Source organism: Saccopteryx bilineata, chromosome 2 (genome assembly GCF_036850765.1).
Source record: "Saccopteryx bilineata isolate mSacBil1 chromosome 2, mSacBil1_pri_phased_curated, whole genome shotgun sequence".
NCBI lineage: Eukaryota > Metazoa > Chordata > Mammalia > Chiroptera > Emballonuridae > Saccopteryx > Saccopteryx bilineata.
The window spans coordinates 392,009,344-392,033,714 of record NC_089491.1 but is presented as its reverse complement, the minus strand read 5'-3'; the positions used below and the strand labels follow the sequence as shown (position 1 = coordinate 392,033,714).

The 24,371-nt window shown below is 59.6% G+C and overlaps 1 protein-coding gene across 3 annotated transcripts; it reads left to right on the top strand.

The window, feature by feature from the left end:
* The first annotated feature begins 76 nt into the window (after positions 1–76).
* On the top strand, positions 77–24,371 carry TRPV2 (transient receptor potential cation channel subfamily V member 2). 3 transcript variants are annotated; one of them, XM_066264322.1, is made up of 16 exons: positions 77–189; positions 399–617; positions 2,720–2,954; positions 5,675–5,808; positions 8,680–8,973; positions 9,597–9,895; positions 11,779–11,952; positions 12,352–12,507; positions 13,479–13,574; positions 14,720–14,790; positions 15,239–15,404; positions 18,168–18,234; positions 18,348–18,679; positions 20,195–20,322; positions 20,841–20,920; positions 23,981–24,371. In XM_066264322.1, exons 3-16 carry the CDS (start codon positions 2,755–2,757, stop codon positions 24,073–24,075), a joined length of 2,292 nt encoding a protein of 763 aa, XP_066120419.1. In that variant the 5' UTR covers positions 77–189; positions 399–617; positions 2,720–2,754; the 3' UTR covers positions 24,076–24,371. The 3 variants fall into 3 exon arrangements, with proteins under 3 accessions (XP_066120419.1, XP_066120418.1, XP_066120420.1); XM_066264321.1 differs by lacking the exon at positions 77–189 and having other exon boundaries at positions 327–617; XM_066264323.1 differs by lacking the exons at positions 77–189; positions 20,195–20,322; positions 20,841–20,920; positions 23,981–24,371 and adding an exon at positions 18,813–18,931 and having other exon boundaries at positions 327–617.

Below are 24,371 nucleotides of genomic sequence, written 5' to 3'. Positions count from 1 at the left end.
TCCTCCCTTCCCCTCCCCTCCTCTCGCTCTCCCCTGGGGCCACCCTTATCTGCCCTCTCTGCCAGTGATGGGTCCACCAATTCCCAGTGGGAGCCACATGGCTGCTGGGAGGCATGTGGTGAGGAAGGGGAGGGTAGATGCCAGTGCCCTGGGGCAAGACCCCTCCACCCATGCCAGCTTCCAGCAGAGGTAAGACACCAGCCAGCACCCAAGGGTTGCCTGTGATTGCCCCCCCCCCCATCTATGGCCTCCGTGGCTAGGCGGCAGGAGTGGGGGTGGGGAGGCTGGGCGTGTCCCCACGAGGGCCAGGGTGTGGCCAGTGGTCCAGATGAGCAGTCCCCGGTGGTGGCCGGCTAGTCAGGACGGGGGTGTTAACCTCCGATCCTGCACCCCACCAGGCGGGCTGGCCGAGCCGACCGAGGGTGCGGAGCGCCTGCAGCCAGAGCCCCGAGCGACCCAGCCAGGGGAGGCGCAGCCCGGGGAGGTGCTGCGGTCGCCGGCTGTCAGCCCCGCCGCCCCTCCCGGCTTCACTTCCTCCCGCAGCCCCGCCGCCTAGACGCTCGGGACGCCCGGGGCCCGCGGCCAGCGGCTGTCACGCCCTAGCTCGGCGGTGCGGGGTAAGTCGGGGCTCACTCCGCAGGGGTGGGCTCCGTGCGTCTGCGTGCGCAGGGGTCCCCCGCCCCCGGTGCCCGGCCCGCTGGACGCCATCCCTGCCCTCTCCCCCGTCCCCCCACCCCCACCCGGGCCAGGGCGGCTGGGGGCTCCGGCGCGAAGGGCTGGGGGCTGGATGGACAGCTGTTGCTGAGGTGCGGGCGTGGGGCCCGCCAGGGAGGCAGAACGGGGTGCGGCGAGGACATGCGTCAGGCTAGATGGTGGCTGTCCCCAGAGGGACGCCCAGGGCGCGCAGAAGGATGGAAGGACCGCAGCCAGGTCTTCCTGCTTCTGTGGAAAAGTTCCCCAGCCACGCTCCCCAGGGCTGTGGGGGCCTAAGGCTGGACGGAGAGGGGCCCGGGCCCTGGCACCCGCCTATCCCCACCTCTCCCTTCCCATTCCCATGCGTTTTTCGCTCCCTGGCCTCCCTCCCCACCCCGCTGTCTCTCCACCCACCTCTGCTTTTCTTTCTTTCTTTCTTTCTTTCTTTCTTTCTTTCTTTCTTTCTTTCTTTCTTTCTTCCTTTCTTCCTTTCTTCCTTTCTTCCTTTCTTCCTTTCTTCCTTTCTTCCTTTCTTCCTTCCTTCCTTCCTTCCTTCCTTCCTTCCTTTCTTCCTTTCTTTCTTTCTTTCCTTTCTTTCTTTCTTCTTCCGACTGGGGTGGTGGTGGGGGGAGCATAGGACTTCCAGCCCCACCCGTCCTGGCTGTGGCGCACTGCTTGCTGTGCAGAAGCTGTGGTTTCAGTTCTCGGGAGGGTGCGATGGGACTGTCAGCTGAGCTCCCAGCGCCCGCGGGGGAGAGCCTGCGGTGAGGCTGCTGATCCGCCAGAGCCGAGGGGGCGTCAGCAGCCCGCAGCCTGGGGGGCCCTCCCTCCCCTTCTGAAGCCCGGAAGGGACCCTGCAGCTCGGAGGGGTGGCATTCAGTGTCTTCCGAGATGAGTCAGACTGAGAATGTAGACGGGGCCCCAAAGGATTTTAAGAACTGAAGAGGAACGAACATCATGGCAGAGCGAGGTGGTTTTAGCCGGGTCTCTGCTGGCAGGTAGTGACTCTGGGAAAGGGACTTCCCTTTTCTGAGCTTTTCGTTGTCCTGGCAGCAAAATGAGGGGTTTGACAGAGCAGTGGTTTTCCAACGGTTTCCCCAGGGCAGCACCCCTTCTGTGGTGAGAGATTGAGGGACTTGTTCCTACACACACACACACATACACACACACACACCCCCCACTACTGAACCTTTATCTGTTGTGAATACCAGCCACTGGACAAAATGTCACATATAGAAAGGGTTGTGCTGGCCCTGGCCGGTTGGCTCAGTGGTAGAGCGTCGGCCTGGCATGCAGGAGTCCTGGGTTTGATTCCTGGCCAGGGCACACAGGAGAAGCGCCCATCTGCTTCTCTACCCTTCCCCTCTCCTTCCTCTCTGTCTCTCTTTTCCCCTCCCACAGCCGAGGCTCCATTGGAGCAAAGTTGGCTTGGGCGCTGAGGATGGCTCCATGGCCTCTGCCTCAGGTGCTAGAGTGGCTCTGGTTGCAGCAGAGCGATGCCCCAGATGGGCAGAGCATCGCCCCCTGGTGGGCATGCCTGGTGGATCCCGGTCGGGCGCATGCGGGAGTCTGTCTGACTGCCTCCCTGTTTCCAGCTTCAGAAAAAATACAAAAAAAAAAAAAAAAAAGAAAGGGTTGTGCTGTTGGTGCAAACACTTGCTGCCCCCCCCCCGCCCCCAGCGGCTGGGGCTTCTCAGTATAAGGAAGTGTCCTAGAGGGAAAGTTGGGGACAACCATGGCCCCTTCTTGTGAGACCATGGGGAAGAGGCAGACTTGTTGGGTCCTTGTTCCAGGACACTGCCGTCCTCACTCCGGGACCTCTCCCTTTCTCCTCCCCCTCGGCCTTCCTCCTTCCTCTGAGCACCCCCCCTCCGGCCCCCGGCCCCACTGGTTGAACCCCACACAGTGTGTGGGTCTAAGTGCATGCCCTCAAGCTCCTGAACCCCTCTGTCTGCACCCTCAGCCACACCCCCTGCCCCAACCCGGGGCTGGGAGGGAGGGGCCTCTGACGTCTTGGTCTCCGTAGGTTCCAGACAGACAGAGCAGCCCTCACCCTTCAGGATGACCTCGCCCTCCAGCCCCCCTGCCTTCAGGCTGGAGACCTCCGACGTGGGTCCGGAAGATGGCGCTGGTGCCGACAAAGGAAAGCTGGGTGGTGGGGACCTGCCGCCCCCCATGGAGTCCCCGTTCCAAGGCGAGGACCAGAACTTCTCCCCTCAGATAAAAGTGAACATCAACTACCGAAAGGGAGCAGGGCCCAGGTGAGGCAGGAATGGGGTTCGGCCCGGGGGTCGGGGCCCCTTCCCTCCCAGCAGAGCAAGCGCCTGGCAGCCACACGGCGCCCTTCCCCCATAGCCTGCAGGTCCTCAGTCGGCTCCCATAGCTCCCTGCCCTACGGGCTGAACTCTGCTCTGCTGTCTGGGCTTGCTCCTTCCAGAACCTTCCTATTCTTGGCCTTCTGCCTTCTGAGGTCACGTTCTTCTATATAAGGAATACTCTTCCAGCTCCAAGTATTCCACTGACCTGCGTATGCTCTGGCCCCCTCCTAGTCATGGTCCCAGTGACAGAGGGTGGCAGGATCCTCATTGCAGCCCAAGAAGAGAGTCAAGGACACCTGCAGGTGTCCCAGGACTTCCTGGGTTCTGCTCCTAGGCTGAACCTGCCAACCGGGGGATGTATATAGACTCTGGGGACTGCGGGCGGGAGGCTTCCGCTGGGGGTCATCTTCACTGGGATTTCCCTGTGATCTCTACCAGTTCAGGCTGCGTGAGCACACTCCTGCGGGGAGTGTATGGGGGGGTGCACCTGGCTCTCCCCTGCCCCTCCACCCCCCAGAGTGAGGCCTGACCAGGAGAATCCTCACTGTCTGGGGGGGGGGGACGCTGCCAGCGAAGCCCCTTCCTTCATCCTCAGGCCCGGGATGTGGCCACTAGCCCTGGCCTCCCAGCCCAGAGCCCCTGTCCCATCTGTGCGGGAGGACCACACAGGTGCAGACCAGGGCAGGAGAGGATGCCTGCAAGAACGGGCTTCTTGATGCCCTTGGGGGGGGGGTCTCAGTCCGTGCCCTTTGGGGGCTCCTCTTCCCCAAGACGGTGAGGTCACCCTGCGAAAAGGAAGTACTTTTCCAAACAGATACTTCCCCTGGCTGGAGTCTCCACGGGACTCCTGCAGGCAGCCACAGAGCCCTCTTGGTCATGCTGCGGCCACACGGTCTGCTGGGCGGAGGGCGGTATGTCTGGCCAGGCCGGGCAGATACGCAGCTTCCCGGTGTGGAGGGGGCGGGGTCCGGCCCTCTCGGTCCTGTGGATGTGGCTAAAACACAGCTGACCCCTACCATCCCCCTCACTGATCAGAGTGGCCAGCCCTTTCTTGGTTGGTTCATTCTCCCCAAGTTGTGAATCTAGGACCTGAGGGTCCCCCCAAATGTCCAATAGTCCCCTTGGTCTGTCCCTTTCTATCTGCTGGTCATGGTGCCGGAAGCCCCAGCGACGAGCTTGTCTCTGTGAATAGTGACATGTCCAGGAGAGGCTCCTCCTTCCCTTCCTTGAAACCAGAGGTGGCCAGATTCTGAGGAAATGTAAGTTCCCTTTGGGGGCCTTTCCTGGAATATGTCTTCTCAGTAAAACCCCGGTGCACATCTGATACGTTTTCGTGCCCGGCCCATGCGTCTCTGAGAAACCTTTGTCTGCCTGGCCTAGAGTCTCCTTGGGGTCAGGAGTCAGGGTTGAAGTTAGTTAGACAGGCCCCGTGGGAGCCCTGGGCTCTGCGCCACGGGGCTTTGGGAAAATGATTTTATTTCCTTGTTTGTCTAAAAGAGAAAGGAGCGATTTTTTTTTTTTTTTTTTTTTTTTTTTTTTTTTTGCATTTCTCTGAAGTTGGAAATGGGGAGGCAGACTCCCGCATGCGCCCGACCGGGGATCCACCCGGCACACCCACCAGGGGTTGACGCTCCGCCCGTCTGAGGCACCTCTCCGCTGCAACCAGAGCCACCCCAGTGCCCGAGGCAGAGGCCATGGAGCCATCCTCAGTGCCCGGGCCAACTTTGCTCCAATGGAGCCTTGGCTGCGGGAGGGGAAGAGAGAGACAGAGAGGAAGGAGAGGGGGAGGGGTGGAGAAGCAGATGGGCACCTCTCCTGTGTGCCCTGGCTGGTAATCGAACCCGGGACTCCCACACGCCAGGCCAACACTCCACCACTGAGCCAACCGGCTAAGACCTTTTTTTTTTTTTTTTTTTTTTTTTTTTTTATAGAGACACAGAGAGAGTCAGAGAGAGGGATAGACAGGGACAGACTGACAGGAACGGAGAGATGAGAAGCATCAATCATTAGTTGCACATTGCAACACCTTAGTTGTTCATTGATTGCTTTCTCATATGTGCCTTGACCGTGGGCCTTCAGCAGACCGAGTAACCCCTTGCTCGAGCCAGCGACCTTGGGCTCAAGCTGGTGAGCTTTTGCTCCAACCAGATGAGCCCTCGCTCAAGCTGGAGACCTCGGGGTCTCAAACCTGGGTCTTCCACATCCCAGTCTGATGCTCTATCCACTGCACCACCGCCCAGTCAGGCAAAGTAGCGATTCTTGATTCCCGGGGCTGAAGTGAAAGTTCAAGGTGCAGAGACTCCATTTTTGGTCCACAAATGGTTTCCGAGAAGACGAAGGGCCTTTCTCGATTTCCTTGTTGAGACAGGTGATGCCTGCAGCCCCTGACAGTCTGTGGGCACCTCCTGTCACCCTGTCTTGACCGGGACCCCAGGTCAGGGGCCATGACAAGTTCCTATGCTGAAATCCACCCTGTCTGGAGATCATCAAGGCACCCAGCAAATGACAAGCCCCCGAGGCTGGGGAGTATCTGCGATGCCTGGAGCCGCAGAGAGGCGGCCTCTCCTTCCCCGATCTGGGGGCTCTGAGCGCGTGCAGTCTCCTTGGTTCTGCGGGGCCCGTGGCATCTTTCGCAGCATCAGTCACAAACCTCATTCCTGCAGCCAGAAGGACCCAAACCGCTTCGACCGTGACCGGCTCTTCGGTGTGGTTGCCCGGGGTGTCCCCGAGGACCTGGCTGGACTGCCGGAGTACCTGCGTCGTACCAGCAAATACCTCACGGACTCAGAGTACACAGGTGAGCTCTGTCCAAGTACCTCACTGACTCAGAGTACACAGGTGAGCTCTGTCCAGGGCTCCGTGTCCTGCCGGCTGGGCCCAGACCGTGCTGGCTGGGGGGTGGGGGTGCTTGGCCATGCTCAGGAGACAAGGGGCTGGTGTCTTCTTTTTCTTTTAAGGGGGAATGTGCTTAGCTGCCTGCCCTCCTGCCAAATGACTGCAGGGTAGCCCTGCTGAGAGGGCCAAGGGCTTCTGCTTCCCTTACTGTCTCTGCTGCGCCTACCACGTCCACCCACCCCACTGGCTCCTGACCACCCCAGCCGAACTTGTGGGCATCCTCAATGCATTCCCCCTCCCTTCCTTTCCTTCCTTCCTTCCTCTCTCCCTTCTTCCCTTCTTCCTTTCCCCTCCCTCCCTCCCTCCCTCCCTCCCTCCCTCCCTTTCTCTTTTAAAATAACAGCATTGTTGAAGTATAATGCACATATCATACACTTCACCCGCAGCAGAGCATTTTTTTTGCCCCAAATCTAAATACCTTTATTATTTCAGCTGATTAGAAAAATAACCTGTGGTGCGCTCTCCCTCCAGGGAGTAGGTCTGCACGTTTCCCTTCCCCCTCCTCTTCCCCCACAGACATGAGACTTGCAGCCAGGGGAGCCGTGGGCAGCAGCAGCTCGTGAAGGGCTGACCCCCTGAACCCGTCTCCAAGGTCTCCTTTTCTATGACTCTCTAGAAAGCCCAGGCAGCCCCGCCTGGCTCTCTCCTGCTGCTGCTTCTATTCTAAGCCCTTCCTGTGTCACTGCCCGCAGCTTCAATAAAGGTACTCTCAAAATCAAGATAAGGGCCCTGGCCGGTTGGCTCAGTGGTAGAGCGTCGGCCTGGCATGCAGGAGTCCTGGGTTAGATTCCCGGCCAGGGCACACAGGAGAAGCACCCATCTGCTTCTCCACCCCTCCCCCTCTCCTTCCTCTCTGTCTCTCTCTTCCCCTCCCGCAGCCAAGGCTCCATTGGAGCAGAGATGGCCCAGGCGCTGGGGATGGCTCCATGGCCTCTGCCTCAGGCGCTAGAATGGCTCTGGTCGCAACAGAGTGACGCCCCAGAGGGGCAGAGCATCGCCCCCTGGTGGGCATGCTGGGTGGATCCCGGTCGGGCACAGCATGCGGGAGTCTGTCTGACTGCCTCCCCGTTTCCAGCTTCAGAAAAATACAAAAAAAAAAAAAAAAATCAAGATAAGTAAATAGGCCCTGGCCGGTTTGCTCAGTGGTAGAGCGTCAGCCTGGCGTGCAGGGGTCCCGGGTTCGATTCCCAGCCAGGGTACACAGGAGAAGCGCCCATCTGCTTCTCCACCCCTCCCCCTCTCCTTCCTCTCTGTCTCTCTCTTCCCCTCCCGCAGCCAAGGCTCCATTGGAGCAAAGATGGCCCGGGCGCAGGGGATGGCTCCTTGGCCTCTGCCCCAGGCACTAGAGTAGCTCTGGTCACGACAGAGCGATGCCCTGGAGGGGCAGAGCATCGCCCCCTGGTGGGCAGAGCGTAGCCCCTGATGGGCTTGCCAGGTGGATCCTGGTCGGGCGCATGCGGGAGTCTGTCTGACTGTCTCTCCCCGTTTCCAGCTTCGGAAAAATACAAAAAAAAAAAAAAAAAAAAGTAAATAAATGAGAAAAATAACTAGTGCATTCTAGAAGATTCAAATAGTCAAGAAATGTATCAAGCTGAGGGTAAAAGGTGTCTCTGTCATCCTGGACCCACGTTCATGATTTGGGACAGTTTCAAACCTTTAAAATACAGATGTTAGGTATATATTTATGTAAGTGGGGTCATGCCACAATGTGTAATGTGCTTCCCCCCAACTCACTACGTTCTGTGGCACTTTCCATTTCAGTAGACTGGATTTGTCGCTTCATGAGATGCACCTGACCATAAGACACACCTAGGGTTTTTTGTTTTTATTTTTTTGTTTGTTTTTTTACAGAGACAGAGAGAGAGTCAGAGAGAGGGATAGACAGGGACAGACTGACAGGAATGAGAGATGAGAAGCAACAATCATTAGTTTTTCGTTGCGCATTGCAACACTTTAATTGTTCATTGATTGCTTTCTCATACGTGCCTTGACCGCAGGCCTTCAGCAGAGCGAGTGATCCCTTGCTCGAGCCAGCGACCTTGGGCTCAAGCTGGTGAGCTTTTGCTCAAACCAGATGAGCCCTCGCTCAAGCTGGCGACCTCGGGGCCTCGGGGCCTCAAACCTGGGTCCTCGGCATCTCAGTCCGACGCTCTATCCACTGCGCCACAACCTGGTCAGGCACACCTAGGGTTTTAAGGAGGAAAATAAGAAAAAAAATATTCTGAACCAAATGGTGTGTTAAAAATATTTAATAAAATACGGTAAATACCACTAACTCAGTCACTTCATAGCTGCAGAGTTTTCCATTTTTGAGACTTAACCATCATTTCATTAACTAATTTCTTATCGGTGGCTGTTTAGGTTGTTTGTAGCTTTTGGCCTCCATGTCGTGTGTGCACCAGGCCCTCTACGGGCTAAGCATTTTTACTGATATAATTCCATCTCCTCCTGACAATGACCCTGGCACATTCCCGTTTTCCGTGAGGAACCCTGAGCTGGCGAGAGGCCAGGGGGTGAAGACACTTTAGCAGAGAACTGCTCCGAAGGCCGCACGTCTGACGTGAAGTTTTAGGAACAAGTTCTAGGGCGGAAAGGGTACTTATCTAGGAGCCTCTATCTCCCACCTGGTGGTCGAGCCCCCCCCCCCCCCGGGCGGTCAGGGGAGGCCATCTTTTTTCTGTCCTCCCAAGGGCATTTGGGGAGCCTGGGCTCACTGCGCCTACCACCTGAGGCCTGAGCGCGCCTGTGCCGCGCCCCGCCCCTCCTCCCGCAGAGGGTTCCACGGGGAAGACGTGCCTGATGAAGGCCGTGCTGAACCTTCGCGACGGCGCCAACGCCTGCATCCTGCCGCTGCTGCAGATCGACCGGGCCTCCGGCAACCCCCGGCCCCTGGTCAATGCCCAGTGCACAGACGAGTACTACCGCGGCCACAGCGCCCTGCACGTTGCCGTGGAGAAGAGGAGCCTGCAGTGCGTGCAGCTGCTGGTGGAGAACGGCGCCGATGTGCACGCCCGGGCCTGCGGCCGCTTCTTCCAGAGGAAGAGCCGCGGGACCTGTTTCTATTTCGGTGAGGGGTCCTTGATTCCAGGGAGGCCGCAGAGGCGGGGTGGGGGTGGGTCACGCCGGTCGTGGGTGGCCAAGCTGGCCCTTAGCAACCAGTCTGTCTGTCCCTGGGGCCCCGTGCTTCGAACCCCTAGGCCACCTGCTGACATGTTTCTCTTTAAGAGATGTTTTTACCTGTGTCTGGCCGGGGCGGGGGTTCACCACATACCCAAGCCGGGACCGGGGCTGGGGAACGGCTGCTAGAAGTGACGTGTGACAAGGGTCACCCAGGCAGGGCCTGGCTGAAGGGTGTCTGCGCCAGGCAGCAAGGGGCCCAGGCTCTGCTGAAGAAGAGAAAGAGGCAGGGGAGACAGGCCCGGGTGGCTGGCCCTTGCTCTGCACCCTGAGACGGTACCGAGCTCGGCTCCCTTCCCGCTGGCGCCAGAACCAACATGGTGGCCTCCACCAGCATAGGGGGAGGCGCAGCGGCCCCAAATGGGGCCCAGGACCCTGAGGCAGTGCCCCGTCCTTTCCCGTGGGCGCCTAACCGGCTTTGAGGAGGCCTGGCTTTGACTGTCCAAGGACCGGGAGGAGTAGGCAGGCGAAAGCTGGGAGGCCCGAGGCCCAAGCTGCCCCCTCGGCCCCCAGGCGAGCTGCCCCTCTCTTTGGCGGCATGCACCAACCAGTGGGACGTGGTGACCTACCTCCTGGAGAACCCACACCAGCCTGCCAGCCTGCAGGCTCCCGACTCGCTGGGCAACACGGTCCTGCATGCGCTGGTGATGATCGCAGACAACTCGGCGGAGAACAGCGCCCTGGTGACCCACATGTACGATGGGCTCCTCCGAGCCGGGGCCCGCCTCTGCCCCGCCGTGCGGCTGGAGGACATCCCCAATCTGCAGGGCCTCACGCCCCTGAAGCTGGCTGCCAAGGAGGGAAAGATGGAGGTGAGTGGCCGGCCCCTTCCCACCTTCCCAGGAAGCAGCTGGGCTCACGGGGAGGTCTCTGCAGAAAGAGCCTGGGGTGGTGGTTTAGATCAGTGGTCTCCTCACTTTTCAGCTGAACACTTCCAATGGTAAGAACACTTTCAGCATGTACCTCTAATATGTGTGTTTATGGATAAAACTGTATCTGGACCCTGGCTGGTTGGTTCAGTAGTAGAGCGTCGGCCCGGCGTGTGGAAGTCCGGGTTCGATTTCCGGTCAGGGCACAAAGGAGAAGCGCCCATCTGCTTCTCCACCCTTCCTTCTCTCCTTTCTCTCTTTCTCTCTCTTCCCCTCCCACAGCCAAGGCTCCATTGGAGCAAAGTTGGCCCTGGGCACTGAGGATGGCTCCATGGCCCCTGCCTCAGGTGCTATATAATAGCTCAGTTGCCAAGCAACAGAGCAACAGACCCAGATGGGCAAAGCATTCCCCTGTAGAGGCTTGCTGAGTGGATCCCAGTCAAGGCACATGTGGGAGTTTGTCTCTCTGCCTCCCCGCTTCTCAAGATATAATAATAAGTAAATAAATAAATAAAACTATATCCGAACTACTAAACTGATTGATATATTACATTATAATACCCAGGGATTTTTTTTCCATCTTATTTTCATTTTTTAAATTGAATTTATTATAGTGACACTGGTTAATAAAATTATACAGGTTTCAATGAAACACAGGGATTTTTTTTTTAAGTCATTTGGGTTTCCTAATTAGGAGACAGTCTTCTCATAGTCTTAGCTATTCTATTCTACTTGTTATTAGTTATTCTTCCTCTTGATTGTTAGATGCCCTTTATACTGAACATATGAGTATTTTGTTTACTATAACAGGTGCAAAATTTTTCTCCCAGTTCAAAATTTAAAAGATTTTTATGGGGGTTTTTTTTTTGTTTGTTTTTTGCCACACAGAACTGTTCCATTTTTAGCTACACAAATTGAATTATGCTTTCCTTTAGAGTTTGCTATTACTTAATCTTTCTGCGAGGTTAGGTAGCTATAACTTTGTGTGCGTGTGTACACACGTGTGTATTCCACATTCATATATTCTTCCAGACTTTTGAAATTTCCTTTTGAATGCCTAAGACTTGAAAGTCTTTTTTGTATCAAGAGTCAACATTCTTTTCCCTATGGCTTAGCAGTTGTCTTCTCCTTATTGTCAGGGTTGGCTTCATGGCTACACAACTGTGCAGCTTACAAAGCCCTGAGAGAAGCTTAGCACATATTGAAAGGCCAAGATAAAAGCAAACAGAAGCAGAAGTTTTGCTGTTTCGTTCCTGCCCTCCAGGGGTGCTGGGTTGTGGGAACTCCCCTCTGCTCTCTCTCTCTCTGGAGGCGTGGCCATGGGGCCCAGAGAAGCTGCTCCCCGGTCCAGCCCAACCCCTCCCCCCTTTCTCATTTGTGAAACCAAATTCCTCCTTCACCTGTTACGGCTAGTACCCCTTTCTACTCGGTTGCCTGCTCTGGACTCTGACCACCAAAGGGCACACATGTATGTAACCGATAGCTCCTGATCTCGGGAGTCTTAGGGACCGTGGGGTTGGGGGTCCCTCTACCATGCGAGGAGTCCGTCCGTGAAAGAGGCCAAGGGCTGGACTAAAGAAGGAAGACCCGGTCTGGCTGACAGGCCTGGGTGTATGTGGATGTGGGGGTGTCTACTCTGTGACTGAGCGTGTGTGGGTGCGTGTTAAGAGTGCACGCACGCAGGGACCCACAGATACGCAGCGTGTGCACGTGTCTGCCGCAGCTCCGGAGACAGTGGGCCGCTCTGCAGGGTCCTGAGTATTCCCCGGCTCCCATCGGTGCTGGGAGGCGGCCCAGCCGGCCGAGCTAACGTGACCGGCCCGCAGATTTTCAGGCACATCCTGCAGCGGGAGTTCTCGGAACCGCACCAGTGCCTTTCCCGCAAGTTCACCGAGTGGTGCTACGGGCCTGTCCGGGTGTCCCTGTATGACCTGACCTCTGTGGACAGCTGGGAGGAGAACTCGGTGCTGGAGATCATCGCCTTCCACTGCAGAAGCCCGGTGAGCCCGCCCGGGCTGGGGTGTGCATCAGGGTCTTGGCCGAGAGCTCCCTGCACAGTCAGCCGTGCGGGCTGCTCACTCGCGGACCCTGCTCTTGTGCCAGTCGGGGTGTGGCTGCATGTCCCGACCCCTGGCCGTCGGGCCCACACTCAGACCGTGCTCCTGTCCCACCCGACGCGGGTATCACACCAGGGTGCTGGTAGCTACCGTGGAGGCTGGGCCTCTCGTTGGCCAGAGTGGGCACGGAAGGAAGGAGAGGCCCTCGGTCTCTCCCCAGCCACGACCGTGAGCCCTCCCTCCCCTCCGCTCCGTTGCCTCAGCCCCTGAGCTGGGCTCACCAGGAGTGGGTGCCCCGTGTGCCCCGCTGACTGTGCCCTGGCTCGCCCCTTCCCGCCCCAGGACCGGCACCGGATGGTGGTTCTGGAGCCTCTGAACAAGCTGCTGCAGGCGAAATGGGACCTGCTTGTTCCCAGGTTCTTCTTCAACTTCCTGAGTTACCTGGTCTACATGCTCATGTTCACCGCCGTTGTCTACTACCAGCCTGCCCTGGACGAGGTAGGGCTGGGGGGTGGCGGGGGGGGCATATCCTGGGGAGGCCTCCTGGAAGGCCCTGGGAGAAGGAGGGGCAGGCAGCAGGGATTCCCGCCCCATCCTACTCCTGCTAACGCTGAGGCTCCGATGGCCGGTGTGGACACTCAAGCTTTTCCCCAGCGGGTGACAGTGTGGGTGACAGCAGGAACAACAGCTCATCCAGACGTGAGAAAGTGTTCTCCGTGGTCTGTGGGGACTAACTCACTTAATTCTGCTTCACAGCAACCCTCTGGGATGATGAACTACTTTTTTTTTGTATTTTTCTGAAGTTGAAATGGGGAGGCAGTCAGACAGACTCCCGCATGCGCCCGACCAGGATCCACCCAGCACGCCCACCAGGGGGTGATGCTCTGCCCATCTGGGGCGTTGCTCTGTTGCAACCAGAGTCGTTCTAGCACCTAAGGCGGAGGCCATGGAGCCATCCTCAGTGCCCGGGCCAACTTTGCTCCAGTGGAGCCTTGGCTGCGGGAGGGGAAGAGAGAGACAGAGAGGAAGGAGAGGGGGAGGGGTGGAGAAGCAGATGGGCGCTTCTCCTATGTGCCCTGGCCGGGAATCAAACCCGGGACTTCCACACGCCGGGCTGATGCTCTCCCACTGAGCCACCTGGCCAGGGCCTGGGATGATGACCTATTATCCCCAGGTTGCAGGTGAGGGGAGGGGGCACAGAAAGGTTGAGTAATTCGGAAGGTCTCACCGAGGCTGGAAGTGGTGGGGGTGGAGCCTGCCCCGCCACCGCCTGGCTCCTGATCCCAGGCTCACAACTGCTACACTGACAGACGGGGATCCAGGAGTCCTGCCCTGTGGAGCGTGCCTTCCTTCTGCTGCTCCGAGTGGCCTCTCCGTCGCCAGGACCCAGACTGGGCCCTCTGCTCTGGCTTTCAGAGAATGGGCTGTTGGGCGGGGACCCTCCATTCTACCTCAGTGTCTCTTCCCAGGCCTCACATCCCATGAAAGTGACCGCTGGAAACTCCATGCTGCTGCTGGGCCACATCCTGATTCTGCTTGGGGGGATCTACCTCCTCATGGGCCAGGTAAGGGCTCCACCCTACCCCACCCCCGTCCATGGGGCTCCCAGCCTACCCAGGAGCCGACCTGGAGCTCTGAGAGAAGGAACCTTAGAGCGAGTGAACCGCAGTCCGTTTTTTTTTGTTGTTGTATTTTTCTGAAGCTGGAAACGGGGAGAGACAGTCAGACAGACTCCCGCATGCACCCGACCGGGATCCACCCGGCACGCCCACCAGGGGCGATGCTCTGCCCCTCCGGGGCGTTGCTCTGCCGCGACCAGAGCCACTCTAGCGCCTGGGGCAGAGGCCAAGGAGCCATCCCCAGCGCCCGGGCCATCTTTGCTCTAATGGAGCCCTGGCTGCGGGAGGGGAAGAGAGAGACAGAGAGGAAGGAGAGGGGGAGGGGTGGAGAAGCAAATGGGCGCTTCTCCTGTGTGCCCTGGCTGGGAATCGAACCCGGGTCCCCCGCACGGCAGGCTGACGCTCTACCGCTGAGCCAACCGGCCAGGGCCAGTCCCTTTGTTTATGGGGAAACGGACCTGCGTCTGGGCGGTGGGAGGTCTCCCCAGCTGGAGCTGGATCCCCTCCCTACCCTGCCTTCCGGGGTGCCCGTGGGGGTAGGAAAGGGCTCCGAGGCTTCCAAGGCTGTGTCCGCTCTGCTCCCAGGGAACTGAGCTGGAAGTCCCGCCCCCAGGTCCCTGGGCTGAGGCATCCCGGGAGCAGGTGGGGCTCAGCCTCCTCCAGCAGGGCCGCTGCGGTGGAAGATGCTGCAGGCTTGCAGGAGACAGGCTGGTGCTGAGGCTGTCCCAGAGAGGGCAGCGGACCCAGGATGGCGGGAGTACTGGGTGCTCCGTGGAGAGCCAGAGAGAGGGAGGGAAGGGAGCGGCCTTCTGCCCCCTGACCATACGCAGCCAGCGTAGGAGTTCCTCCTCTGGGGAGGCCCCTGCCATCGCCTGGGTGTCTGTGGGTGGCCGCACTTTCTGGAAACAGTGTCCTAATCTTTCTCAGCTATTGGCAAAATTCACCAGCCCCTCTGAAAGGTCAAAGCCGGTCCCATCATGGCCAGAAGGCAGGAGGCACGGTGGGAGCCCTGGCCCAGGCTCTGGGGGGGTGGGCAGCAGGGCTGCGTCGAGGTCTGGGGAGCGCGTTTCACACCCCCTCCCCCCCCACAGCTGTGGTACTTCTGGAGACGCCGCCTGTTCATCTGGACCTCCTTTGTGGACAGCTACTTTGAAATCCTCTAGTATGTGGGACCCCTTCCCTCCTCCTGCATCTCAGGCCTGGGAGTGGCAAAGAGGGCTGTAGAGCAGGAGCCCAGGCAGGGAGTCCCCTCCAGGGGGTTGGGCCCGGAGGGCAGGCCGGGCTCAGGAGCCCCGTGGGGCTCTCCATGCTCTTGTCCTTGTACCTCACTTACTGAGCCCTCACGAGGCACCAGGGGAGCCTGACCTCTTCCTCTCCTGTTTCACAGAATGCTCCCAAATGCTCTACGAGTTGGGCGTGGCTGCTGTGACCCCATCCCCCAGGGAGGGAACCCCGCCCCATAGGGTTAAAGAACTTGCCTGGTGGGGAGGTGGGTCTAGCCCAAGACAGGCAGGGGCGGGGGAGGCCGTGGTGGCCAGTGTTGGCCAGTGGGGGCTGAGGATGCCTTGCCAAGGGGCCTGCCCACTGACCTGGACGCCCCCCCTCCCCAGCCTGGTCCAGGCCCTGCTCACGGTGCTGTCCCAGGTGCTGTGTTTCCTGGCTGTGGAGTGGTACTTGCCTCTGCTCGTGTCCTCGCTGGTGCTGGGCTGGCTGAACCTGCTGTACTACACCCGCGGCTTTCAGCACACGGGCATCTACAGCGTCATGATCCAGAAGGTGAGGGGCTGCCGGGGTGCCCCGCTGCCCCTGGGGTGGGGTGGGGTGGGGTAGACGCCACACCCCAGCGCCGGGGCTCCTCATGGCCTTGGCAGGCAGCTGGCATCTCCCACAGCTCACCTGGGCAGAGAAGAACACGCGTGTGTGCGACACGGACCCAGATGCCTGCTGAGTGCACGCAGGAGTGTGGGTGTGTCAGGGGTCCGCGCTTGGCACGGGCACACAGATACCTGCGTGTGAGTGTTTGCAGGCGTCTAGGCGGGAGCACGTGCGTCTCTGCACACGGAGGGAGCAGAAACTGTGCACAGAGGCTCCCTGATGTGCCCGCGCCCGGGGACATCTGGGCAGAGGAATGCGTCTGCATTTATCTATTTATCTGTCTATTTATTTATTTGTTTGTTTGACAAATGTTTTTAAAAAAAATTTTTTTTTAAGATTTTATTCATTCATTTTAGAGAGAGGAGAGAGAAAGGGGTGAAGGAGGACCAAGAAGCACCAACTAGTATAGTTGCTTCTCACATGTGCCTTGACCAGGCAAGCCCAGGGTTTCGAACCGGCGACCTCCAGGTCGATGCTCTATCCGCTGCGCCACCACAGGTCAGGCTATTTATTCGACAAATGTTGAGGAAGCACACTCAATGGGCCAGGCCCTGTCCCAAGTGTTGCAGATACACTATTTTGTTTACTAACAAAATAGATAAATTCCCGCTCTTTTTTTTTTTTCCGAAGTTGGAAATGGGAGGCAGTCAGACAGACTCCCGTATGCGCCCGACTGGGATCCACCCGGCATGCTCACCAGGGAGCAACGCTTTGCCCATCTTGGGGCGTCCCTCTGCCACAGCCAGAGCCATTTTAGCGCCTGAGGCAGAGGCCACAGAGCCATCCTCAGCGCCCGGGCAAACTTTGCTCGAATGGAGCCGTGGCTGTGGGAGGGGAAGAGAGAGACAGAGAGGAAGGAGAGGGGGAGGGGTGGAGAAGCAGATGGGCGCCTCTCCTGTGTGCCCTGGCCGGGAATCAAACCCGGGACTCCTGCACGCCAGGCCGACTCTCTACCACTGAGCCAACCGGCCAGGGCCAATTCCCGCCCTTTTGAAGATGGCATTCTGGTAGGGGACGTGGAAACCCTGAGAAAACAGATGAGAACCTTGCAGACCGCTAGATACTATGGAGGAGATCCATAGGACAGCGTGATAGGTGAGGGAGAATGACCAGGATGGACAGAGGGTGCTTTAGATGAGGTGGTCTGGGAAACAGATTTCGCTCAAGAAGTGTCAGTGGAGACTGGGAAGAAGGACTCAGCCCTGACTCAAGGCAGAGGCACTGGGGACACAGAGAGAACAGCAGAGAGAGAAAGAGGCCAGGAGTCAGAACAAGGTCAGAGTGCGTGAGACAGACCGCGGAGGCTGGGAGGCTGAGGGGGGGGCGGAGCTGTGGTGTGTGTGCTCGGGAGTGGTGGTTGGCCATTGGGAATGGTGTGGAGGCCCAGGAGGCTTGAAAAGAATTTTTTTTTAAGTCGTGGTAAAACATATATAACAAAATTTTACCTTTTTTTTTTATATATATTTTTCTGAAGCTGGAAACGGGGAGAGACGGTCAGATAGACTCCTGCATGCGCCTGACCGGGATCCACCCAGCACGCCCACCAGGGACGACGCTCTGCCCACCAGGGGGTGATGCTCTGCCCCTATGGGGCTTCGCTCTGCGCGACCAGAGCCACTCTAGCGCCTGGGGCAGAGGCCAAGGAGCCATCCCCAGCGCCCGGGCCATCTTTGCTCCAATGGAGCCTTGGCTGCAGGAGGGGAAGAGAGAGACAGAGAGGAAGGGGGGGTGAAGAAGCAAATGGGCGCTTCTCCTATGTGCCCTGGCCGGGAATCGAACCCGGGTCCCCTGCACGCCAGGCCGACGCTCTACCACTGAGCCAACCGGCCAGGGCCAAATTTACCATTTTTTAAGTGTACTCTTCGGGGGCATTAAGCACCTTCGCATTCCTGTGCGACCATCAGCACCATCATCTCCAGAACTTTCATCGTCCCAGACTGACTGCCACTCGGCAGCCATTAACCACGACCTCCCCGCTTCCCTCCCCTAGCCCGCGGCACCCACCCCCTTTCTGTCTCGGTGAGAAAGTACCTCACAGACGTGGAATCGCACAGCATGTGTCCTTCTGCTGTGGGTTTTATTTCACTTAGAGTGATGTCCTCAGGGTTTCTCTGTGCTGCAGCAAGTGTCAGAAGGGCCTCATTTTCTTAGACTGAAGAATATCCCACGGTGTGGAGAGACCACGTTCTGTTCATCCCTTCGCCCATGAGGGGACACGTGGGTGGTTCCCCCCTTCTGGTGTTGGGGATGATGCTGGTACTCCCAGGCCCAAGATGCAGGAGGAAAGGGGTCCCACATACTAGAGGATTTCAAAGTAGCTATCCGCAATGGTGTGTCCAAGTATCTCCTTGAGTTCTTGCCTCCAATTCCTTTGGGTATACACACACCCGGATGTGGCAGCACTGGGGCACATGGTAACTCTTTCCTCTCTTTCCTTTGAGCCTGGAGGGCTTTAAGCAGAAAAATGATGTGATCTGAGATAGACTTTGACAAGACCCATGGGCTCAGTGTAGCTTCACAGAGCCCCGTGCCTGCACACACACACGTGTATGTGTGTCTGTGTGCGGTAGGTACACGGGAATCCGTGCTCAGGGCCACGGCAGGGGACAGGGGTCCCGGTGGGTGGTCCGCCCCAACCCCCAGCTCCCGGTGCGTGTCTTCTAGGTTATCCTGCGGGACCTGCTCCGCTTCCTCCTGGTCTACTTAGTCTTCCTCTTCGGCTTCGCTGTAGGTAAAAGCTCCCCTCTGGCCCCTGCCCGCCCCTTGCCCGCCCTGTAGACCCCCCCAGTCCGCCCGCTGGACCCCTCAGGCTGAGGGAGGACCCCCTTCCGCCCTGCCCCACAGCCCTGGTGAGCCTGAGCCGGGAGGCCCGAGGCCCCACACGGTCTAACGCCACCAAGACAGAGGGGGCGGGGGCAGGCCAGGAGGCGGAGGAGGAGGGCGGCGAGGCGGCGTACGACGGCATCATGGACGCCTCGCTGGAGCTGTTCAAGTTCACCATCGGCATGGGGGAGCTGGCCTTCCAGGACCAGCTGCGCTTCCGCGGGGTGGTGCTGCTGCTGCTGCTGGCCTACGTGCTGCTCACCTACATCCTGCTTCTCAACATGCTCATTGCCCTCATGAACGAGACCGTCAACAGTGTCGCCACCGACAGCTGGAGCATCTGGAAGCTGCAGGTACCCCTGGGAGGCTCCCCTCCCCTCCCCCGGCCCCTCCCCCTCCCAGGTCTGGGTCCAGTGAGGAGCAGGTCCGGGACCTGGGTGGCCTCGCTCTCGTCGGGGTGTTCATCCTCCACAACTTCCTTCGAAGGGTTCCTGCGAGGCGCCTGGCCCGTGGCGCAGCAGGTGGAGCGCCCCGGCGTGCTGAGGCCACCCGGTCAGGGCACCTATGAGAAGCAACCAGTGGCTGCACAACTAAGTGGAACAGCGAGTTGAGGCTTCTCTTCTCTCTTTTTTTTTTCTCTCTCTCTCTCTCAAAAAAAGGGGGGGGGCGGCTGAATAAGCTCATATATCTCAATCCCTTCGATCAGTGAGTGTCTGGCACCCAGTACGTGCTCAGTGTGTTAGTTACCGCCATCATAATAATTATTTCTTCGAGCGCCTACTATGGGGCTAGGCACAGTCTTCAGTTCTCATTGGACAGCAGAGAAGACGTATTGGCCCTCACGTAGACCCCCCCCCCATTCACTGTTCACCATATGTGTTCTTTTTTTTGTGAAGTGAGAAGTAGGGAGGCAGAGAGATAGACTCCCCCATATGCCTGACCATGCTCCACCTGGCACGCCCACCAGGGGGCGATGCTCTGCCCATCTGGGGTGTTGCTCTGTTGCAACCAGAGCCACTCTAGTGCATGAGGCAGAGGCCAAGGAGCCATCCCCAGCGCCTGGGCCAACTTTGCTCCAATGGAGCCTTGGCTGCAGGAGGGGAAGAGAGAGACAGAGAGGAAGGAGAGGGGGAGGGGTGGAGAAGCAGATGGGTGCTTCTCCTGTGTGCCCTGACCAGGAACCAAGCCTAGGACCTCCACATGCCAGGCTGACACTCTACTGCTGAGCCACCTGGCCAGGGCCTGTTCACCATAAGTTCAGTGGGTTGGTTTGGTGGGAGAGGCAGGCAGGCTGTGCATTCTTGGCGCTGGTCAGCTTGGGGGCATTGGAGGACCAGAGATCCCTGAAACCGGCGGCTGAGAAAGACACCGCCTATTGTGGCCGAAGCCACAGCAGCTTGACCTGGGAAGGGGGAGGGTTGGGTGCAGGTCTGGGCAGTCTGTGTCAGAGAGCTTCACCCCGGGACTGGACGGTGTCACCAATGCACTGTTGACCTCAGGTCAGCCCCTGGTCTTCTCTGAGACTTCATGTCCTCACCTGCAAAGTTCTGTCCCCACCCGACTGTGTGCGGGGCAGGCAAATGAACTTTTGCACCTGGCTGGTGTGAAATCCCGGGACATGCAATGACACAATCGCAGGTGATTGCTGAGCGGTCTCTCCAGGCCGACGTCCCCCAAACACTAGGTACCTCGTCCTCAGCCTGTAAGTGAGGAGATGGAGTCAGAGGGGTTGAGGGCATGACCCCACGCAGGTCCCCACACGTCAGAGCCAGTTCCAACCTGCACGTTTTGGGGACTTGGGATTCTCCCGTAAGGGGCGTGTCGTGGCGCCCCGGCCGGCCGCTGTCTGATGTGTCCATTGTCCCCAGAAAGCCATCTCTGTCCTGGAGATGGAGAAAGGCTACTGGTGGTGCAGGAGGAGGAAGCAGCGGACAGGCGTGAAGCTGACGGTTGGCACCAGGCCCGACGGCAGCCCCGACGAGCGCTGGTGCTTCCGGTGAGGGAGGGGCAGGGGAGGGTGGGCAGCCGGTGAAAGCCTGCCCAGCGCGTCTGAAAGCCAGGGACAGCTGTCCGGAGCGGGGCTGCTGAGAAAGGCAGGGCTTAGGAGTGCCAAGGGACTCAGCCCGCCCTGGGCAGGTGAGTTCGGAGGTGCTGGGTCTCACAGGCCTGGGGCTGGCTGAGCACACGGAGCCACGCCCGATCTAAACCGTTCTCCGGATGTTCGGGGCACCCAGGTCGCTGTGAGCTGCCTGAAGGGACAGACACTTATCCCTCCATGTGGGCACCAGGCTCAGAGGGCACTGGGCGGATGGCTGCAAGGGCAGGGTCAGGGGGAGCAGTGTGCGGGCCAGCGTCCTGAGGAGCAGGGCAGAGACACGCCGTCCTCCTTGCAGTCCCCACGTCCACCAGAATGTCTGCTCAGGCCACCCACGGAGGGGCCAGGCCTCCACGCTGGGGTAGCGCCGAGGGCACTGGTGGCCCCTGGCAGCCTCAGAGCTGCTCTGTTGCCCGCAGGGTGGAGGAAGTGAACTGGGCCGCCTGGGAGCAGATGCTGCCAACCGTGTGCGAGGAGCCTGCAGAGCCGGGCGTCCCCGGTGAGTGGCCACGGGGAGAGTCGGAGGGCGCGTGTGTCTGTGTGGCCACACGGCCGTGCAGAGTCTGGGGCAGGTCCCAGCCGGGCGTCCCCGGTGAGTGGCCGCGGGGAGAGTCGGAGGGCGCGTGTGTCTGTGTGGCCACACGGCCGTGCAGAGTCTGGGACAGGTCCCAGCCGGGCGTCCCCAGTGAGTGACCCCAGGGAGAGACGGAGGGCGCGTGTGTCTGTGTGGCCACACGGCCCTGGAGAGTCTGGGGCAGGTCCCAGCCGGGCGTCCCCGGTGAGTGACCGTGGGGACAGACAGAGGGCGCGTGTGTCTGTGTGGCCACACGGCCCTGGAGAGTCTGGGGCAGGTCCCAGCCTGGCGTCCCCTGTGAGTGGCCGCGGGGAGAGACGGAGGGCGCATGTATCTGTGTGGCCACACAGCTGTGCAGAGTCTGGGGCAGGTCCCAGCCGGGCGTCCCCGGTGAGTGGCCGCGGGGAGAGACGGAGGGCGCATGTATCTGTGTGGCCACACAGCTGTGCAGAGTCTGGGGCAGGTCCCAGCCGGGCGTCCCCTGTGAGTGGCCGCGGGGAGAGACGGAGGGCGCATGTATCTGTGTGGCCACACAGCTGTGCAGAGTCTGGGGCAGGTCCCAGCCGGGCGTCCCTGGTGAGTGGCCGCGGGGAGAGACGGAGGGCGCATGTATCTGTGTGGCCACACAGCTGTGCAGAGTCTGGGGCAGGTCCCAGCCGGGCGTCCCCTGTGAGTGGCCGCGGGGAGAGACGGAGGGCGCATGTATCTGTGTGGCCACACAGCTGTGCAGAGTCTGGGGCAGGTCCCAGCCGGGCGTCCCTGGTGAGTGGCCGCGGGGAGAGACGGAGGGCGCATGTATCTGTGTGGCCACACAGCTGTGCAGAGTCTGGGGCAGGTCCCAGCCGGGCGTCCCAGGTGAGTGGCCGCGGGGAGAGACGGAGGGCGCGTGTGTCTGTGTGGCCACACAGCCGTGCAGAGTCTGGGGCAGGTCCCAGCCGGGCGTCCCTGGTGAGTGGCCGCGGGGAGAGACGGAGGGCGCGTGTGTCTGTGTGGCCACACAGCCGTGCAGAGTCTGGGGCAGGTCCCAGCCGGGCGTCCCTGGTGAGTGGCCGCGGGGAGAGACGGAGGGCGCATGTATCTGTGTGGCCACTCAGCTGTGCAGAGTCTGGGGCAGGTCCCAGCCGGGCGTCCCCGGTGAGTGACCGCGGAGCAGACGGAGGGCGTGTGTGTCCGTGTGGCCACACGGCCGTGCAGAGTCTGGGGCAGGTCCCCGGTGGGGGCCACCCCCCGGCTGCCTCATTTAAAGGACCTGCACCCCTTCCCACGGTGCTTTCCTCTGTCCGTTCCACCCTCTCTCCCCTCCGCGGGCCTGGGCAGAGCTCGGAGGCTTTCACCCTGTCCTCACCGCCTGCGTCTCCATCCCCTCCCCTCCTCCTGGCAGGCTCTAGTTCATGACACCCTTTGCCCATTCATGTGCCAGGCCTGGGCTGAGCCCGGAGGCCCAGCAGGGGAACCAGTCAGGGATGTCCCCAGACCCATCCCATCGCTTAGATGGCATCTCTCTGCGCCCCACTGGCTCTGTCCCGAGCCTTGCTGACCCGAGCACCCGGGCTTTCCCCCTCTCTGCGCGAGCCCTCAGCCTCTTCCCACCTCCAGCACCCCTACCTCCGAGAAGGAGCCCTTCACACCTCTCATGGCTGGCCTCCTTTCCATTTCAGTGTGGTGACAGCCCCTCTGGTCCCCCACTCTGCTTCCTCCCACCAAGAGAGACTCCTACCTCCCCCCCAGAGCCTTGTTCCGAGAATGAGCTCTCGCCATAGCACATTCTTTCTGGAACCCTCAGTAGCTCCCACCTCATCCGTGACCTCTCCCGCTCTCTTTTATTATTCACTTTCAAACAGACTCTGCTTGCTTGTCTCTGTCCCAACCCCTCCCACAACAGCCTCTCGTGCCACCCGCGACCCTCGTGCAGGGGACTGCCTTGGCCTCCTGCTCCGAAGCTCACTGCTTTCCCAAGGCCCTCACACACCGCTGGGTTTCCTGCCCACCCTCTCTGTGTGTCCCTGAATTCCGAATCCTGCTGCCCTGTCACTTCCCCGACAAGCTGCGCACGTAGATTTGCTCCTGGCCTTGCCTCCAGCATTCCACACCCTAATCCCCACACCCCACGGCCTGCCGAGGCTTCCAACTGGACGTTCCAAACAGGAACAGCTTTGGGAATGCCCTTCCAGGTACCATGTAACTCCACCCCATCCTCATCCAGGTGGGAGGCCTTGAGGGTTTCTTGTTCCCCCGGTCCCCCATTCTGGTGCCAAGTGGGCTCAGAACCCCACGGGCAGCCCCTTGACCTTTCCTCCCACCCCTCACTCCTCCTGACTCTGCACTACTACAGGGCCGCTCAGCCTGCACCCCGACCTCCAGATATGTCCTTCCGCTCCGAGTTTAGCCCACTCCAGTTCCAATATCTCCATGTAGACGAAAACTATGCACGGCCCACACTGTACAATGCCCCCCTCCCCCGCCCCCGCCTGGAAGGCCAAACTCTTCCGCATGGAGGTCAGTGATCAAAGCTGTTGTCCCATCCATTGCCCACGCATCTCTCCATGTGACAGCCAGTCCCTCTTCAATGCTCCTTCTTCTTTGCTTTCCTTGGCTCTTCTCTCTGTCAGAAGTGCCTTTCCTGGTCCTCTGGGTGTCCAAGGCTGCCACCTCCCCTAGGGGTTGGATCCCCTCTCTCCTATGAGCTTTCTGAGCACCCAAATCCCGCCTCCCTGCAGCTCTCCAGCAAGTCTGGCGTGTTCAGGTTTCTAACGCCAAAGCCTGTCACCTCCAGAAACCTGAAGCTCCTGGGAGGGGCCCTCCACTGGCTCATGGCTGGGGGTCAGGAAGTGCTTGTGGGAGGAGGGAGGCGAGGAGAGGGATTGCTGGGGATTTCAGGGTCCCTCGATGTCCACCAGGGTGTGATGTGGTTTCAGGGTGGGGGCCTCCTGCCTCCTGGGGACACACCCCAAGGGCCAGTCACAGTCCTCCCCATCCCATTGACAGGCAGCAAGAAGAACCCTGTCCTGGCCTCCCAACCCGGGGAGGACAGTGCCTTGGAGGAAGACCATCTGCCACTGCAGCTCCTCAAGTCCCATTGACGGCCCTGATGCAGAAGGTGGCCAGCAGGACAGAGCCTGGACATCTTTCCAGCCCTACCTGCTGGCCCGGGGGCCCTCGGGAATGTCGGTGGCAAACATAAATAAATATTTTCTCATGACTGACTGTTTTGGAAACATTTGAGCCAAGTTACTGGTTCCTCTGGATGGCTGAATCTTCATGACTCTGGGGCTGGGCTCCCCTCGCCCTCACCTGCTGCCCCCCAGCCTTGAGATGGTCTCTTCCTGGAATCAGGGAGCTAGCCGGGGTGTTGTGCTCGCTGGTAACGGCAGGTTTG